General features: G+C 38.0%; 1 protein-coding gene across 1 annotated transcript in view; it reads left to right on the forward strand.

Moving 5' to 3' along the window:
* The window catches only part of TBC1D19 (TBC1 domain family member 19), a 154868-nt gene that overhangs the window by 30358 nt on the left and 106748 nt on the right, over positions 1–17762 (forward strand). The window contains exons 2-3 of the mRNA XM_082838743.1: positions 1750–1822; positions 2801–2846. Coding sequence (XP_082694869.1) covers positions 1750–1822; positions 2801–2846 — 119 coding nt within the window. The remainder of the gene's footprint in view (positions 1–1749; positions 1823–2800; positions 2847–17762) is intronic.

Raw genomic sequence — 17762 nt, forward strand, 5'->3', positions numbered from 1 at the left:
TGCAGCTTGTATGACGTAGAAGTTGACAGTTGGACCCAGAGTCTTTGATCAGGCTCAGGTGCCATCTCAGTGACCACGACTATTGGCACTGGAGTCTTCTTTCATTGAGAAGCACATAATTGCTGGTTGTCATTTTGCAAAGTTAATAGCTGTTTCTGCTCAATGCCTAGAATTGATTAGGGATTGCAAAACGGTGATATTCTAATTATATCACATCTGTTTTAGTTATTAGCTGGAATATTTTTATAAAGAGACATTTCCCATTATCTATTATTTGGTTACCAAGTGGTACAGTTCCTGTAGGAAAGGCAGGCTAGATAAATGCCTTTTCATTTATTTATCAGTTTTCAAGGTAATAAGTTGGTTCCCTGTCATCCTCAATTTTTATTACTCTATCAAGTTTTTCTCCTCAGAAAGGGAGAAAGGGATCCCTGGCTGGCCAGTTTCAAGAATTCATAGGTGCTAGGCTTTGCCAGTGTCTTCAGATCTCATCTGCTATATTGGATTAGACAAAACCCCTCCCATTGTCAGCTCCTGTTCTAAAATTAGCTCATCATATGTTCCAGTGAACACTTGCTGGCTATTTTGGGGTTCTCTTTTCATATCTATCAGATACTCCTCTGCTTTTTCCTGTGTAGATGCTAATACCATACAGGTTATGTGGCTGTTGGTTTGTCCACAACTGCTTATATTTTAGGTTTGTGAGGAATATCTTATCACCAAGTTTTGTTGTAAATGTTTTCCATGGAATTTTGGTTTTGCTCTCTAGTTGCTTCGTCTGTTTTTATGTGGAGATCAGGAAGATTAAAAAAAAAAATCGCACTGCCACCAATGCCATCTTCCCAGAAAGGGGTTGAATCGTAGAATAATTAGAGTAGAATTGAGAATAATGAAAGTTTCTGAGTTGGAAGATTTGGTGAATGGTAATTTCATGGATGAGGATTAAAAATAGAAGAGGAGAAAGGTAGTAAGTGGAAGATAAGATCAGTTTTTGATTTCTTAGATTTAAAATGCTTATGAGATACCCTAATAGAAAAACCTTCTTAAAAAATATGCTTCTAGAATTTGATAGAGAGAGCTAGGTGATGAAAGGTGAACACTTCAAAGGTAACTGAAGCCATTATAAGTTGGAGAAATTAGTATTTTTGGTAAAAATTACAGTGTGAAAAACCAGTAGAATAGAAATCATGCAATTGAAGATGAAAGAGACACTAATAAGCATTTGTGAGTGAGTAGTTTTATGTATTTTCCATAAATATGTACAACAAATGCAGGTTTACAGAGCAGCGATCCAAAGATGACACTGTTCAAAGCTCCAGTTATATGGATGCAACAGAGTTTTTGGTTATTAGGTGAATGTAGGTGCTATATATGCTAAGTATAATATTAAGAGAATGAATTTATAAAATCTGAGTATTTTTCCTATTAAAAAATAGATGTTAAATGTTCATAAAAATAAAATGCTTAGGTGAAGATGTTAACTATTCATAAGCTGCAAGATTTAATATTTTAAGTAGACTATAGTATATTATCACAGGTCCTCTATTTCAAGAATGGGTGAAAAAGTCTTCTCTCTTATGAGCTATTCCAGATACTCCGATGCTCTGACCTCAAAGTGGAGTTTTTAATAGTGTGCACATTTGGACATTCCTTTTTAAAACTTTCATTAGCATTAGATATCATCCCAAATGACTTACTTTTGACCTCTGTCTTCTCCTTTCTTCTTTTTCTTCTTCTTTCTAAAATTAGGCCAGTCTTCAGAGACCTGAGATTAAACTTGAATCACTAAAAGAAGATATTAAGGAATACTTTAAAATATCAGGTTTGTAAGTTGCTTTTTTTTCCTTCTCGGATTCTTTAAGGCAAAATAAGGAAATACTTTATTTTGAGGGAACACTGTATCCACAGCCAATTACTCATCCAAAATTGTGTAACAGTCACGGGATAGGTTTCTATTTGGGGAGAATTAGAACTTTCAGATATTTCTGCAGAAATGCTGCAAAAATTCAGGAACACTGTGGGAATGACTGCTTTACAATAATCAGTTTTAAATACTGTTTACCTTCCTGGTCAAAATACATCCTGAATGTATTAAGAATCTCCATAGTTAAGTAACTTGACTTTTACCTTTCATTTGTGGCTTTTTTCCTTCTCTGCTTCTTTTCTCTCCCATGTTTCTTTTCTCTCCTCTTTTCTACCCTTTCAAAGAAAACAGAAGAAAATCCCAACTTTTTTAGAGCAAGCAGTTTAGCAGCCCTTGCACTGGGAACTGAGATATTAAGTGGTTTACTTGCCCGTATAAGTTCAAGTAGTTAGCAGCCAAGCGAACTGATCTGACTGATGGTGCCTCATAATAATCTACTTCTCTTGTTTAGGAGTTTAATGACTAGTTAATTGTCATGAATTACTTGTAATCTTTGTCAAGTGCCTGGCTGTTTCTTTCCCTTCCCTTGGCACATTTCTCATAGCTCTGTTAGTGCGATAGCCCAAGATTTTGGCATTCATTGAGTACCTTAACAGTGGAAGAAGGAAATATTCTTCTCATCTTAAGAAAATGGTGCCATAGTTTTATAATAATAAATCATGTTGATGACTTTGCTACTTAGTGTTAGCCAAGGGATATTGGTAAATATATAAGAAATAATTCCTTAGTATAACACTTTACACAGCAACTGGAAGTTGATAAAGTTCTTTCACAAATGAATGTAATGTTAAAGTTTTTGTGAGATAAATTTAATTATAATGTATGTTTATTTTTAAAACTAATATGTTTGTATGTTTTACTCCTTTTTTTTAATAGGTTGGGAGAAGAAACTTCAGAATGCTGTGTACAGTGAACTGAGTGTGTGAGTTTTTCCTACCTATTTTGAGATACTCTTATGTTTAGCTGTATTTGCTTTGTAAGTAACGAATATAGTATTGCTATGTGTACTCAGTGTTATTATTTCTCATTAGTATTTAAATGGCATTTCAAGTAAGTTAATACTATTAAAAATTACAGTCTTGCCTGAGAATTAATAGGTGGGGTTTTTTTATTGCCAACATTTTTATACTAATTCATTTATCCATTGTAATTAGGAAATATGATATTTCTCATAAGTTAATATTTTGGATAATTTAAGCTTACCAATGTTCTTTTTATTGTTGCCATTTTGGATATTATCCTTCTGTCTTTGTAAACTGATCATTTTAAACACAATTAACTCTTTTTTTAAAAAATTGGTGTCATTATTAAGAACATTAATGTTTTTATTTATCTGGATTTGTTCTCAGAGTCTTCTGAAGTGTACAGAACTATTTGTTATTACAAAAAATATAGATCCCAAATGTTAGCTTTTGTAGTTTATTATTTAATGTTCCATTATTTGTCAGTTATTTATTTCTAGCACTATGCCAGGCACTGGGAATATAGCATAGAACAATGAACACAATTTCTGCCTTCAGGGAGTTTATAATCTAACAGAGTTCTTAAGTCTTTTTTTCTTTTCTTTTCCTGCTATCAATTTGTCTCTAGCATCCTCTAGTTTCTCACACTCCCATTTCCAATTTGCTCCTTCTAATCTGCTGTTAACTGGGAAATGAGATAACCCAGTTTACCAGAATTGTCTGTAAAACAAAGAGACTCAGATGAATGCTTGTGGATTTGTGCTTAGACACACGTTTTTGTTTTTTAAATTTATTTATTATTTTATTTTTGGCTGCGTTGGGTCTTCATTGCTGCGTGCGGGCTTTCTCTAGTTGTAGTGATCGGGGGGCTACTCTTCGTTGTGGTGTGCAGACTTCTCATTGCAGTGGCTTCTCTTGTCGCAGAGCACGGGCTCTAGGTGCGCGGACTTCAGTAGTTGCAGCACATGGGCTCAGTAGTTGTGGTTCACGGGCTCTAGGGCGCAGGCTCAGTAGCTGTGGTGCACGGGCTTAGTTGCTCCATGGCATGTGGGATCTTCCTGGACCAGGGCTTGAACCCGTGTCCCCTGCATTGGCAGGCAGATTCTCAACCACTGCGCCACCAGGGAAGCCTGACACATTTTTAAAATTAGTATTTGCTTCTTTGGTTATTGCTATCTTCTGAGTTGGTTTTTGACCTCTTAAATAACATCACATATAAAATGCTATCTGTTAACTAAAGTTGATTGTGATCATGCCTTTGGTTCTAGTCACCAAAGGAAAAGACATTTATCATGACAAGTAAGGTTTCAAAATTCCCCAAATGTAGTAGAAATACCACGGGTTGATTAGACTAATATGGACATGGTGATTTATCTCTCTGCCTGTTAAAGCTTGTAACTTCAGTGTCTTTGTCTCTGATATGGGCAGAATAAAAGCATCTGCTGTGTATAATTCCAAATATTAGATTTTCATCTGAGGAGATATTACTGATGATTGCTATTTTTGTGGCATAATGCATTCCTGAAAATTGTTCTATGAGACAGAGTGCCTTTTTACTTGCTGGCAGGGACAGTATTTCATTCATTGTCATATCTTTGATATCCTACATAATAGACGTTAAATAAATATTTTATTTTGAATAACTTGTTGAGATATTTGAAGGAGCCCAATAATACTACCTTTTTCCTCACTTGGGTTCTGAACAAATTGAGAAAATAAAATAAAATATAAAGGCAAATGGGGGATCAAAATTATACTTTTATTTGTGGTAAAGACTGGGTAGGAGGACATAGCTTAGTGCAAGAGCAAAATAAGCTGTTTAACTGAACTCTAGGCTTAAATAGACTTAACCTTCTAGTTAAATAGCGTTGGTGAGTGTGTTCAGCTTAGTCTTCCAAAATTTAAAAGTTGGAGAAGGCATTAAACCTCTTCTGTGGTGTAGTGAGTAAAGCCCTGGAGAGAGGCCAAGAATATTATGGTGAGGGAGCTCTTTTCATGTGGAAGGGCACATCTGGAGTGGGAAGAAGTGTTTCCTAACATAAGTCAGAAGAATAAAGTGGACTTAGCACATTCTGTTGCATTTTTCATTGGCAAAACACATGATGGATAAGTAAAGAAAGCAAAAGTGAAGTAGAAATATTTATTGTTAAGTAATTGGAACTGAAAAAAAATCCATACTCTTATTGCTAATAGAAGTGTGGACATGTGAGCTTTACAGATCATACATGGAATTTGTTCATGTCATTTTACTTATTTTAGTAAACATTCCAAATATTTTAGTCAGTTTTTTTTTTTTTTCGGTACGCGGGCCTCTCACCGCTGCGGCCTCTCCCGTTGCGGAGCACAGGCTCCGGACGCGCAGGCTCAGCGGCCATGGCTCACGGGCCCAGCTGCTCCGCGGCATGTGGGATCTTCCCGGAACGGGGCACGAACCCATGTCCCCTGCATCGGCAGGCGGACTCTCAACCACTGCGCCACCAGGGAAGCCCTAGTCAGATTTTTATTTAACAAATATAGCAGAAAATTTTCTGTGTTCTGTTATTACATGAAACTTTAGCCCAGGTTAGTTCTTCCCACTTCAAAACTGCCTACTTTGTTTAACTATTATTGTGTTAATAACTACTTAATATTATGTTGATGATAATTTACATTGATTGAATGCTTATTTTATGTCCAGCACTGTGGTAAGCACTTTTAGGTATTACCTTGTATTAGGTAGTCTTTATAACCACCCTATGAAGTAGAATTTATAATTATCATCGTTTTACAGAAGAGAAAAATGAGTCTTAGACCACTTAAGTAACTTGCTGAAGATCATATAGCTTGTAAATGGCAGTGCTAGGGTTTCACCTCTAGCTGTCTGATTCTAAAGCCATACATTTTACTACATTTCACACATACAGTAAATCCCCTACATATGAACCTTCAGGCTGAGAACTTTCAAAGATGTGAACGTGCCTTCGCATGTCCAATTACGTAAATTAGTTCACGTGTCTGGCATACATTGTCACACGCGTGCATCCTCTACAAGTGGTTGTGCTTTTGTGTACTTTACTGTACAGTACTGTATAGAGTACAGTAGTACAGTATCTTTATTTCAAGCTAGATCTGCAAAAGGACAACTTCACTGAACTCCTTGCTGTGCAACAAGAGGAGCTTTCTAATGAAGACATGATGGAATTGGAGGCCCAGGGAAAGGACGAAGAGAGACAAGAGGAAGAAGAGATAACTGAAAAGCCGAAGAGATTCACGACATAGGAAACGGCAAGAGGATTTTCTTTATTTGAGGAGGCACTGTTAGTTTGTGAGACACAGGACCCGAACGTAGAATGGTACCCGAAGGTTGCAGCAGCCGTTCAGAATGCAATCCAGTGCAACCATGTCATCTTCGATGAGAAAAAAAGAGCTACTCAGACATCACTGGATCGGTTTTTCAAGAGAGTAGATAGAACTGAATCCAGCAAGGAACCAGAACCTGTGCCGTCAGTGTCAGGCGTGAGTGAAATTGCAGCTTGCCCTCCATCTCCTATTGCTGACGATCCTTCAGCTCTACCATCTCCCACCTCCTCTCCCTCCTCCAGTCAGTAACTCTTCTTGCCTGTTCACTCGATGCCAGACCCTGTATGCCAGCTGTTGTACTGTACTACTGTACTTTTCAAGGTGCTGTACTGTTAAGATTTAAAATGTTTTCTTTACTTTTTGTGTTTGTTTTTTATGTATTATTTGTATGAAAAGTATTATAAACCTATTACAGTTTGGAACTATATAGCTGATTGTATTAGTTGGGTAGCTAGGCTAACTTTGTTGTTCTTACGAACAAATTGGACTTACGAACGCACTCTCGGAATGGAACTCGTTCGTATGTAGGGGACTTACTGTATTTACATCTTGTTTCTTACCTAGATTAAAAGTGTTCTGAAACAAGAATTATGTCTTACATTTCTTTGAGTATCTCCTATAGCATCAAATAAATGACGTTGAGTCAGCAAGTAGTTACTGAGCCACCCACCAATGCTGGTGCAAAATAAATATTTGTTGAATTGAGGACAATTAGTATAACTGTTAATCCTAAACTACTGTAAAGATTTAGAAAATGTACCGATTTCCTTGTGTCCTATTCTTTACTGTATTTTGTGTAGAGCAGTTTATAAAAAATTAGAAGACCTATTGTTTTCCCTTAAGGAATATAAATTAAAGAAATATATAAACCTTTTTAAACCTTCTATATATGTATATATTATAAAAAAACATGTACTGTAGTCTACTGCTATAGTAGATATATGCAAGTGTCTACCATACCTTGGAGAGGTATAAATGCTGAACTACAGTGGGCCCCAAATGGAAAGATTTTAGATCATGAGTACCTTACACTAGACCACAAGATTGGGTAAGTCTTTATAGACATTCATGGTGTTCTCTGGAAGAGTCCTCAGGTGGTAGACCTGGACACCTCCAAAGTGTCCTAATCATAGCTCTTCTTTGCCCTCTTAGTTGTTTGTTTGTTTGTTTTTTATCTTTATTGGAGTATAATTGCTTCACAATACTGTGTTAGTTTCTGTTGTACACCAAAGTGAATCAGCCATATGCATACACATGTCCCCATATCCTCTCCCTCTTGAGCCTCCCTCCCACCCTCCCTATCCCACCCCTCTAGGTCATCGCAAAGCACCGAGCTGATCTCCCTGTGCTACGCTGCTGCTTCCCACTAGCTAACTATTTTACATTAGGTAGTGTATATATGTCGATGCTACTCTCATTTCACCACAGCTTCCCCCTCCCACCCCGTGTCCTCAAGTCCATTTTCTATGTCTGCTTCTTTATTCCTGCCCTGCAACTGGGTTCATCAGTACCATTTTTTTTTTTTTTTTAGATTCCATACATATGTGTATTTGTTTTTCTCTTTCTGACTTACTTCACTCTGTATGACGGTCTCTAGGTCCATCCACCTCACTACAAATAACTCAATTTCATTTCTTTTTATGGCTGAGTAATATTCCATTGTATACATGTGCGACATCCTCTCCATCCATTCATCTGTCGATGGACACAAAGGCTGCTTCCATGTCCTGGCTATTGCAAATAGAGCTGCAGTGAACACTGTGGTACATGACTCTTTCCGAACTATGGTTTTCTCAGGGTATATGCCCAGTAGTGGGATTGCTGGGTCATATGGTAGTTCTGTTTTAGGTTTTTTAAGGAACCTCCATACTGTTTTCCATAGTGGTTGTAACAATTTACATTCCCACCAACAGTGCAAGAAGGTTACCTTTTCACCACAACCCTTCCAGCATTTATTGTTTGTAGATTTTTTGATGATGGCCATTCTGACCATTATGAGGTGATACCTCATTGTGCTTTTGATTTGCATTTCTCTAATAATTAATGATGTTGAGCATCTTTTCATGTGCCTCTTGGCCATCTGTATGTCTTCCTTGGTGAGTCTAGTTAGGTCTTCCGCCCATTTTTTAATTGGAATCTTTGTTTTTTTGACATTGAGCTCCATGAGCTGTTTGTATATTTTGTAGATTAATCCTTGGCCTGTTGTTTAATTTGCAACTATTTTCTCCCATTCTGAGGGTTGTCTTTTTGTCTTACTTATGGTTTCCTTTGTCGTGCAAAAGATTTTAAGTTCAATTAAGTCCCATTTGTTTATTTCTGTTTTTATTTCTGTTACTCTAGGAGGTGGGTCAGAAAAGATCTTGTTGTGGTTTATGTCAAAGTGTGTTTTTCCTATGTTTTCCTCTAAGAGTTTTATAGTGTCTGGTCTTAAATTTAGGTCTTTAATCCATTATGAGTTTATTTTTGTGTATGGTGTTAGGTAGTGTTCTAATATCATTCTTTACGTGTAGCTGTCCAGTTTTCCCAGCACCACTTATTGAAGTGGCTGTCTTTTCTCCATTGTATGTTCTTGCCTCTTTCTCGTAAATTAGGTGACCATATGTGTGTGGGTTTATCTCTGGGCATTCTATCCTGTACCATTGATCTATATTTCTGTTTTTGTTTCAGTACCATACTGTCTTGACTACTGTAGCTTTGTGGTATTGTTTAAAATCAGGGGGCCTGATTCCTCCAACTCTGTTTTTCTTTCTCAAGATTGCTTTGGCTCTTTGGGGTCTTTTGTGTTTCCATATGAATTGTAAAATTTTTTGTTCTAATTCTGTGAAGAATGCCATTGGTAGTTTGATAGGGATTGCATTGAATCTGTAGATTGCTTTGGGTAGTATAGTCATTTTCAGAATATTGATTCTTCCGATCCAAGAGCATAGTATATTTCTCCATCTGTTGATGTCATCTTTGATTTCTTTCATCAGTATTTTATAGTTTTCTGAGTACAGGTCTTTTGCCTCCTTAGGTAGGTTTATTCCTAGGTATTTTATTCTTTGTGCTGTGATGGTAAATGGGATTGTTTCCTTAATTTCTTGTTCTGATTTTTCATCGTTGGTGTATAGTAATGCAAGTGATTTCTGTGCATTAATTTTGTATCCTGCAACCTTACCGAATTCATTGGTTAGTTCTAGTAGTTTTCTGGTGGCATCCTTAGGATTTTCTCTGTGTTGTATCATGTCACCTGCAAAGAGTGACAGTTTTACTTCTTTTCCAATTTGTATTCCTTTTATTTCTTTTTTTTCTCTGGTTGCCATGGCCAGGAAATCCAAAACTATGTTGAATAAGAGTGGCGAGAGTGGACATCCTTGTCTTGTTCCTGATCTTAGTAGAAATGGCTTCAGTTTTTCACCATTGAGAACGATGTTGGCTGTGGGTTTGTCATATATGGCCTTTACTGTGTTGAGGTATGTTCCCTCTGTGTTCATTTTCTGGAGAGTTTTTATCAAATGGGTGTTGAATTTTGTCAGAAGCTTTTTCTTCATCTATTGAGATGATCATATGGTTTTTATTCCTAAATTTGTTAATGTGGTGTATCACATTGATTGATTTGCGTATACTGAAGAATCCTTGCATCCCTGGGATAAATCCCACTTGATCATGGTGTATGAACTGTTTAAAGTATTGTTGGATTCTGTTTGCTAGTATTTTGTTGCGGATTTTTGCGTCCACGTTCATCAGTGATATTGGCCTATAATTTTCTTGTTTTGTGATATATTTCCCTGGTTTTGATATCAGGGTGATGGTGGCCTCATAAAATGAGCTTGGGAGTGTTCCTTCCTCTGTAATTTTTTGGAAGAATTTGAGAAGGATCAGTGTTAGCTCTTCTCTAAATGTTTGATAGAATTCGCCTGTGAAGCCTTCTGGTCCTGGACTTTTGTTTGTTGGAAGATTTTTAATTACAGTTTCAATTTCATTACTTGTGATAGGTATGTATATATTTTCTAATTCTTCCTGGTTCAGTTATGGAAAATTGTACCTTTCCAAGAATTTGTCCATTTCCTTGTGGTTGTGCATGTTTTTGGCATATAGTTGTTTGTAGTAGCCTCTTACAATCCTTTGTGTTTCTGCCGTGTCAGTTGTGATTTCTCCTTTTTCCTTTCTAATTTTATTGATTTGCGTCCTCTCCCTTTTATTCTTGATGAGTCTGGGTAAGGGTTTATCAATTTTTATCTTCTCAAAGAACAAGCTTTTAGTGTTATTGATCTTTCCTATTGTTTTCTTCGTTTCTATTTCATTTATTTCTTCTCTGATCTTTATGATTGCTTTCCTTCTACTGACTTTGGGTTTTCTTTGTTCTTCTTTCTCTAGTTGTTGTAAGTGTAGGGTTAGATTGTTTACTTGAGATTTTTCTTATTTCTTGAGGTGAGATTGAATTGCTATAAACTTCCCTCATAGAACTGCTTTTGCTGTGTCCCATAGGTTTTGGGTCATCGTATTTTTATTGTCATTTGTTTGTATATATTTTAAATTTTCTTCTTTGATTTCTTCAGTGATCTCTTGGTTATTTAGTAGTGCACTGTTTAGCCTCCATGTGTTTGTGCTTTTTACAGTTTTTTTTTTCCTGTAATTGATTTCCAATCCCATAGCATTGTGGTCAGAAAAGATGCTGGATACAATTTCAATTTCCTTACATTTTCCAAGGCTTGATTTGTGACCCAAGATGTGATCTATCCTGGAGAATGTTCCATGTGCACTTGAGAAGAAAATGTATTCTGCCACTTTTGGGTGGAATGGTCTATAAATATCAATTAAATCTATGTGGTCTATTGTGTCATTTAAAGCTTGTGTTTCCTTATTTATTTTCTGTTTGGGTGATCTGTCCATTGGTGTAAGTGGGATGTTAAAGTCCCCTGCTATTATTGTGTTACTGTCGATTTCTCCTTTCATGGTTGTTAGCATTTGCCTTATGTATTGAGGTGCTCCTCAATGTTTATTGGGTGCATAAACATTTATAATTGTTATATCTTCTTCTTGGATTGATCCTTGGATCATTATGTAGTGTCCCTCCTTATTTCTTGTAACAATCTTTACTTTAAAGTCTACTTTATCTGATATGAGTATTGCTACTCCAGCTTTCTTTTGATTTCCATTTTCATGGAATATCTTTTTCCATCCCTTCACTTTTACTATGTATGTGTCCCTAGATCTGAAGTGGGTCTCTTGTAGGCAGCATATATATGGGTCTTGTTTTCGTATCCATTGAGTCAGTCTGTGTCTTTTGGTTGTAGCATTTAATCCATTTACATTCAAGGTTATTATCGATATGTATGTTCCTATTACCATTTTCTTAATTGTTTTGGGTTTGTTTGTTATTTTGGGGGGGATTTGTTTTTGTGGCTCTTTACTTCTCTTGTGTTTCCCGCCTAGAGAAGTTTCTTTAGCATTTGTTGTAAAGTTGGTTTGATGGTGCTGAATTCTCTTAGCTTTTGCTTGTCTGAAAAGCTTTTGACTTCCCCATCCAATCTGAATGTGATCTTTGCTGGCTAGAGTAATCTTGGTTGTAGGTTTTTCTCTTTCATCACTTTAAGTGTATCCTGCCACTCCCTTCTGTCTTGCAGAGTTTCTGCTGAAAAATCAGCTGATAACCTTATGACGATTCCTTTGTATGTTATATTTTGTTTTGCCCTTGCTGCTTTTAATATTTTTTCTTTGAATTTAATTTTTGTTAGTTTCATTAATATGTGTCTTGGTGTGTTTTTCCTAGGGTTTATCCTGAGTGGGACTCTCTGTGCTTCCTGGACTTGGGTGACTATTTTGTTTCCCACGTTAGGGAAGTTTTTGACTATAATCTCTTCAAATATTTTCTCAGTCCCTTTCTTTTTGTCTTCTTTTTCTGGGACCCCTACATTCAAATGTTGGTGTGTTTAGTGTTGTCCCAGAGGTCTCTGAGATTATCTTCAATTCTTTTCATTCTTTTTTCTTTATTCTGCTCCTCAGCAGTTATTTTCACCATTTTGTCTTCCAGCTCACTTATTCGTTCTTCTGCCTCAGTTATTTTGTTATTGGTTCATTCTAGTGAATTTTTCATTTTAGTTATTGTGTTGTTCATCTCTATTTGTTCTTCTAGATCTTTGTTAAACATTTTTTGTATTTTGTCAATCCGTGCCTCCATTCTATTTCTGAGATTGTGATTCATTTTTTTAAAATTTTATTAAAAATTTTTTTAACATCTTTATTGGAATTTAATTGCTTTACAGTGGTGTGTTAGTTTCTGCTTTATAGCAAAGTGAATCGGCTATACATATACATATATCCCCATATCTCCTCTCTCTTGCATCTCCCTCCCACCCTCCCTATCCCACTTCTCTAGGTGGTCACAGAGCACTGAGCTGATCTCCCTGAGCTATGCAGCTGCTTCCCCCAGCTATCTATTTTACATTTGGTAGTATATATAAGTCCATGCAACTCCCTCACTTCGTCCCAGCTTACCCTTCCCCCTCTGTGTCTCCTCAAGTCTATTTTCTATGTCTGCATCTTTATTCCTGTCCTACCCCTAGGTTCTTCAGAACCATTTTTTTTGTTTTGTTTTGTTTTTATATTACATATATATATGTGTAAGCATATGGTATTCTTTTTTTCTCTTTCCGACCCACTCAACTCTGTATGACGGTCTCTAGGTCCATCCACCTCACTACAAATAACTCAATTTTGTTTCTTTTTATGGCTGAGTAATGGTCCATTGTATACATATGCCACATCCTCTCCATCCATTCATCTGTCAGTGGACACCCAGGCCGCTTCCATGTCCTGGATATTGCAAATAGAGCTTCAGTGAACATGGTGGTACATGACTATTTCCGAACTATAGGTTTCTCAGGGTATATGCCCAGTAGTGAGATTGCTGGGTCTTATGGTAGTTCTACTTTTAGATTTTTAAGGAACCTCCATACTGTTCTCCATAGTGGCTGTATCAATTTACATTCCCACCAACAGTGCAAGAGGGTTCCCTTTTCTCCACACCCTTTCCAGCAATTATTCTTTCTAGATTTTTTGATGATGGCCATTCTGACTGGTGTGAGGTGATACCTCATTGTAGTTTTGATTTGCATTTCTTTAATGATTAGTGATGTTGAGCAGTCTTTCATGTGTTTGTTGGCAATCTGTATATCTTCTTTGGAGAAATGTCTATTTAGATCTCTTGCCCATATTTGGATTGGGTGGTTTGCTTTTTTGATATTGAGCTGCATGTAAATTTGGAGATTAACTCTTTGTCAGTTGCTTCATTTGCAAATATTTTCTCCCATTCTGAGGGCTGTCTTTTCATCTTGTTTATGGTTTCCTTTGCTGTGCAAAAGCTTTTAAGTTTCATTAGGTCTCATTTGGTTTTTTTTGCGGTACACGGGCTTCTCACTGTTGTGGCCTCTCCTGTTGTGGAGCACAGGCTCCGGACGCACAGGCTCAGCGGCCATGGCTCACGGGCCCAGCTGCTTTGCGGCATGTGGGATCTTCCCGGACTGGGGCACGAACCCGTGTCCCCTGCATCAGCAGGCAGACTCTCAACCACTGCGCCACCAGGGAAGCCCAGGTCTCATTTGTTTTTGTTTTTAGTTCCATTTCTCTAGGAGGTGGGTCAAAAAGGATCTTGCTGTGATTTATGTCATAGAGTGTTCTGCCTATTTTTTTCTCTAACAGTTTGATAGTGTCTGGTCTTACATTTAGGTCTTTAATCCATTTTGAGTTTAGTTTTGTGTATGGTGTTAGGGAGTGTTCTAATTTCATTCTTTTACAAGTAGCTGTCCAGTTTTCCCAGAACCACTTACTGAAGAGGCTGTCTTTTCTCCATTGTATATTCTTGCCTCCTTTATCAAAAATAAGGTGACTATATGTGCATTGGTTTATCTGTGGGCTTTCTATCCTGTTCCATTGATCTATATTTCTGTTTTTGTGCCAGTACCATACTGTCTTGATTACTATAGCTTTGTAGTATAGTCTGATGTCCGGGAGCCTGTTTCCTCCAGCTCCGTTTTTCTTTCTCAAGATTGCCTTTGCTGTTCAGGGTCTTTTGTGTTTCCATACAAATTATGAAAGTTTTTGTTCTAGTTCTGTGAAAAATGCCATTGGTGGTTTGATAGGGATTGCATTGAATCTGTAGATTGCTTTGCGTAGTGTAGTCATTTTCACAATGTTGATTCTTCCAATCCAAGAACATGGTATATCTCTCCTTCTGTTTGTATCATCTTTAATTCCTTTCTTCAGTGTCTTATAGTTTTCTGCATACAGATCTTTTGTCTCCTTAGATGGGTTTATTCCTAGGTTTTATTCTTTTTGTTGCAGTGGTAAATGGGAGTGCTTCCTTAATTTCTCTTTCAGATATTTCATCTTTAGTGTATAGGAATGCCAGAGATTTCTGTGCATTAATTTTGTATCCTGCTACTTTACCAAATTCATTGATTAACTCTAGTAGTTTTCTGGTAGCATCTTTAGTATTCCCTATGTATAGTACCATGTCATTTGCAAACAGTGACGGCTTTACTTCTTCTTTTCCAATTTGGTTTCCTTTTATTTGTTTTTCTTCTCTGATGGCTGTGGCTAAAACTTCCAAAACTATGTTGAACAATAGTGTTGAGAGTGGACAACCTTGTGTGTGATTCATCTTTACTGTTTTTTCTCTGAATTGTTTTTCAGGTAGATTGCCTATTTCCTCTTCATTTATTTGGTCTTGTAGGTTTTTACCTTGCTCCTTCATCTGTCACATATTTTTTGGCCATCTCTTTTTTTTTTTTTTTTTTTGAGTGGCATTGTGTTTCTGTCTTACTGGTTGTTTGGCCTGAGGCTTCCAACACTGGAGTTTGTACGCTTTTGGGTAGAGCTGGGTTTGGTGCTGAGATGAGGACCTCAGTGAGACCTCACTGTGATGAATATTCCCTGGGGTCTGAGGTTTTCTGTTAGTCCAGTGGTTTGGACTAGGAGCACCCACCACAGGAGCTTGGGCCCGACCCCTAGCTCATGAACCAAGATCCCGCAATCCACGTGGTGTGGCAAAAAAAAAAAAGAGAGAGAACAATAACCAAGTTAAAAAAAAATTAGACTAGGAAACTAACAGATGTATTAGAAAGTATGTAAAAATATAGATGAATCAACAACCAGAAGGTACAACAGTACCACAATAGTAAAAAAGAGGAGGAGGGAAGAGATAAAAAAAGGGGCAGGTGGGGAAGGCCTTGGCTCTGGAGGGCGGGACCTAAGCAAGGGCAAGTTTTGGGTAGTGGGCAGGGCCTATGCTTAGGACCCACAGGGCTGGAAAAGGCCCTGTGGGCTGTGGGAGGTGGGGCATAGGCTCAACGGAACAGAAGGGGCCCAGGTATGCTCCCCACCCCTGGTCTCAGAGGGTGGGGGAACTCACCTGGGAACCCAGCAGGATTTCTAGGCTCGAGTGGGTGGGGCAAACGCCCTCCTCTCCTCTCCTGTTCCTCTGGTTTCAGAGGGGCCCTCCTGCCTGCCTCTCCTTTTATCCCCTTGGCCTCCTTCCTATGCCCCCAGGACCAATGCGGCCATGGGGAGTGGGGGCCCTTGGAGGGCAGGGGACCAGCTTGGGAGCTCAGCAGTCTCCCCGTGCCCAAGTCAGTGGGGCAAATGCCCTCAGCTCTTCCTCCACTCCTCCCTGAGGGCCCCTCCCACGTGCCTTTCCTGATCTCCCCAGCCTCAGGGGCGCTGATCCTGTCTGGCCTCCACTTTTCCTCCCCGCTCAGTCCCCCCATATCCTACCAGTTCACTTGGGGGTTCCTCCCATCTCCTTGGGCGTTAGGGTCCTCCACCAGCAGCCGGCAGGGAACCTAATTATGGGGAGACGTTAACTTGGCGTCTTCCCACACTGCCATCTTGACTCCACCCTGCCTTCTTAGTTTTAAATATTACTATGTGCTTGTTATGTGTTATGTACAGAGCTAGGTGCTGGGATAGTGAACAAGCTAGGCAGATAGTCTTTGCTTTTTATGGAGTTTACATCCCAGTGGGGCACAGAGAATTTAAAGAGGCAATTATAGTACAATATAGTAAGCGCTATAATAGGATAAGTACAAAGAGTACATAGGGCAGGCACTTAACTCACATTGGGGATGTCATGATGACTTATCACAGGAAATAATACTCAGACTGAGATCAAAAAGCTGAGCTGGATTTAGTCAGGGGAAGGGGTAGAGAAGAAAAATGCTTTAGGCACGAGGGAACAACAGGTTCAAAGATGTTTATAGGTGGAAAAGAATGCAGTATATTGGAGGAACAAAAGTTGTACGGCAACAAGAGTTGGGTGGTAGAGAGGAAAGGGGCATAGGAAAGAATTATGCTAGATCTGTAGGCAAGGATGTGCTTCTTACTCAAGGATTTGTAGACTGGATCCTAAAAGCATTTGGGTGCCATTTTAGGATTTTTAAGCAAAGTAGTGACATAACCACATTTGCATTTTATTTATTCAACAATGTACTGGATATCTAGTATGTGCCAGGCCTTATGCTAGGCACTGGAAATACAATCACTGGTGAATAAGGAAGACACTGCTCCTGACTAACCGCCAGGCAAATTGGCAAATAGGTTGAAAATAGTGTGGAAGCAGGGGAGGCTGCTTATGAATCTGTCAGATGAATGCAGGCGAGAAATGTTGTTTGCCTAAAACTGTCAGTGGGGTAGAGAAGATGAATGGCATTTATGGGGATTTAGGGAGACAGGAAGAGGGAGGAGTCAAGAGTGATCTGGAGGTTTCTGCATTGTTCCTGTCTACTGACCCTCATCTCTTTGTATTACTAAATGTAAAATACGTGAGGACAGAGATTTTATTTTGTTTTGTTTTATTCTTTTGTGTTCTATTCTATTTCATTTTATTTATTGTTTTGGCTGCGTGATGTGGCATATGAGATCTTCCCCGACGAGGGATCGAACCCGTGCGCCCTCACTGTACCTCCAGGGAAGTCCCAAGGACAGAGATTTTAACATGTTTTGTTCCCTGCTGTATCTCTATTACCTTGAACTTAGTAGGTTCTCATTAAATATTTACAGTTGAATAAATATCTAACTTTATTTTGGTTTAATATGAATGATTTGGGGTTGTCACTTCTTACCTTTTTTTATGGATAAATTTCTTTGAGCATTAAATAACCCTTAAGTTCATCAGTAAGTGCTCTCAAGTTTCAATCCTAAATTTCTAAGTTTTATTAATTTTAGAAATAATTACCATTAAAATGGAAGAATTTTTAAGAGTTATATTTAATTATACATCACGTCTCTTTACAAATGATGTAGTGAGTGGTATAAAATATATAGCTTTTAAACTATCTTGCATATGAGAAGAAATACTGAGATATCTAGAGATTATCAATTTTTTTTTCACTTGTGAGTGGGAAAAGGTGATTTGTTTAGGTACATGGAATGCAGATTTTAGTAGAAAAAAACAATTAGCCAGAAATAATCAGTTAGTGAAACTGTCTGGTGTCCCCCTTTGGATGTCCCCCTTTGGATGAGGAATTTCTTGAGAATTCAGTGTATGGTTCTTGATTGTT

The sequence above is a fragment of the Leucopleurus acutus genome, assembly GCF_964270905.1.
Source record: "Leucopleurus acutus genome assembly, chromosome: 4".
NCBI classification, from domain to species: domain Eukaryota; kingdom Metazoa; phylum Chordata; class Mammalia; order Artiodactyla; family Delphinidae; genus Leucopleurus; species Leucopleurus acutus.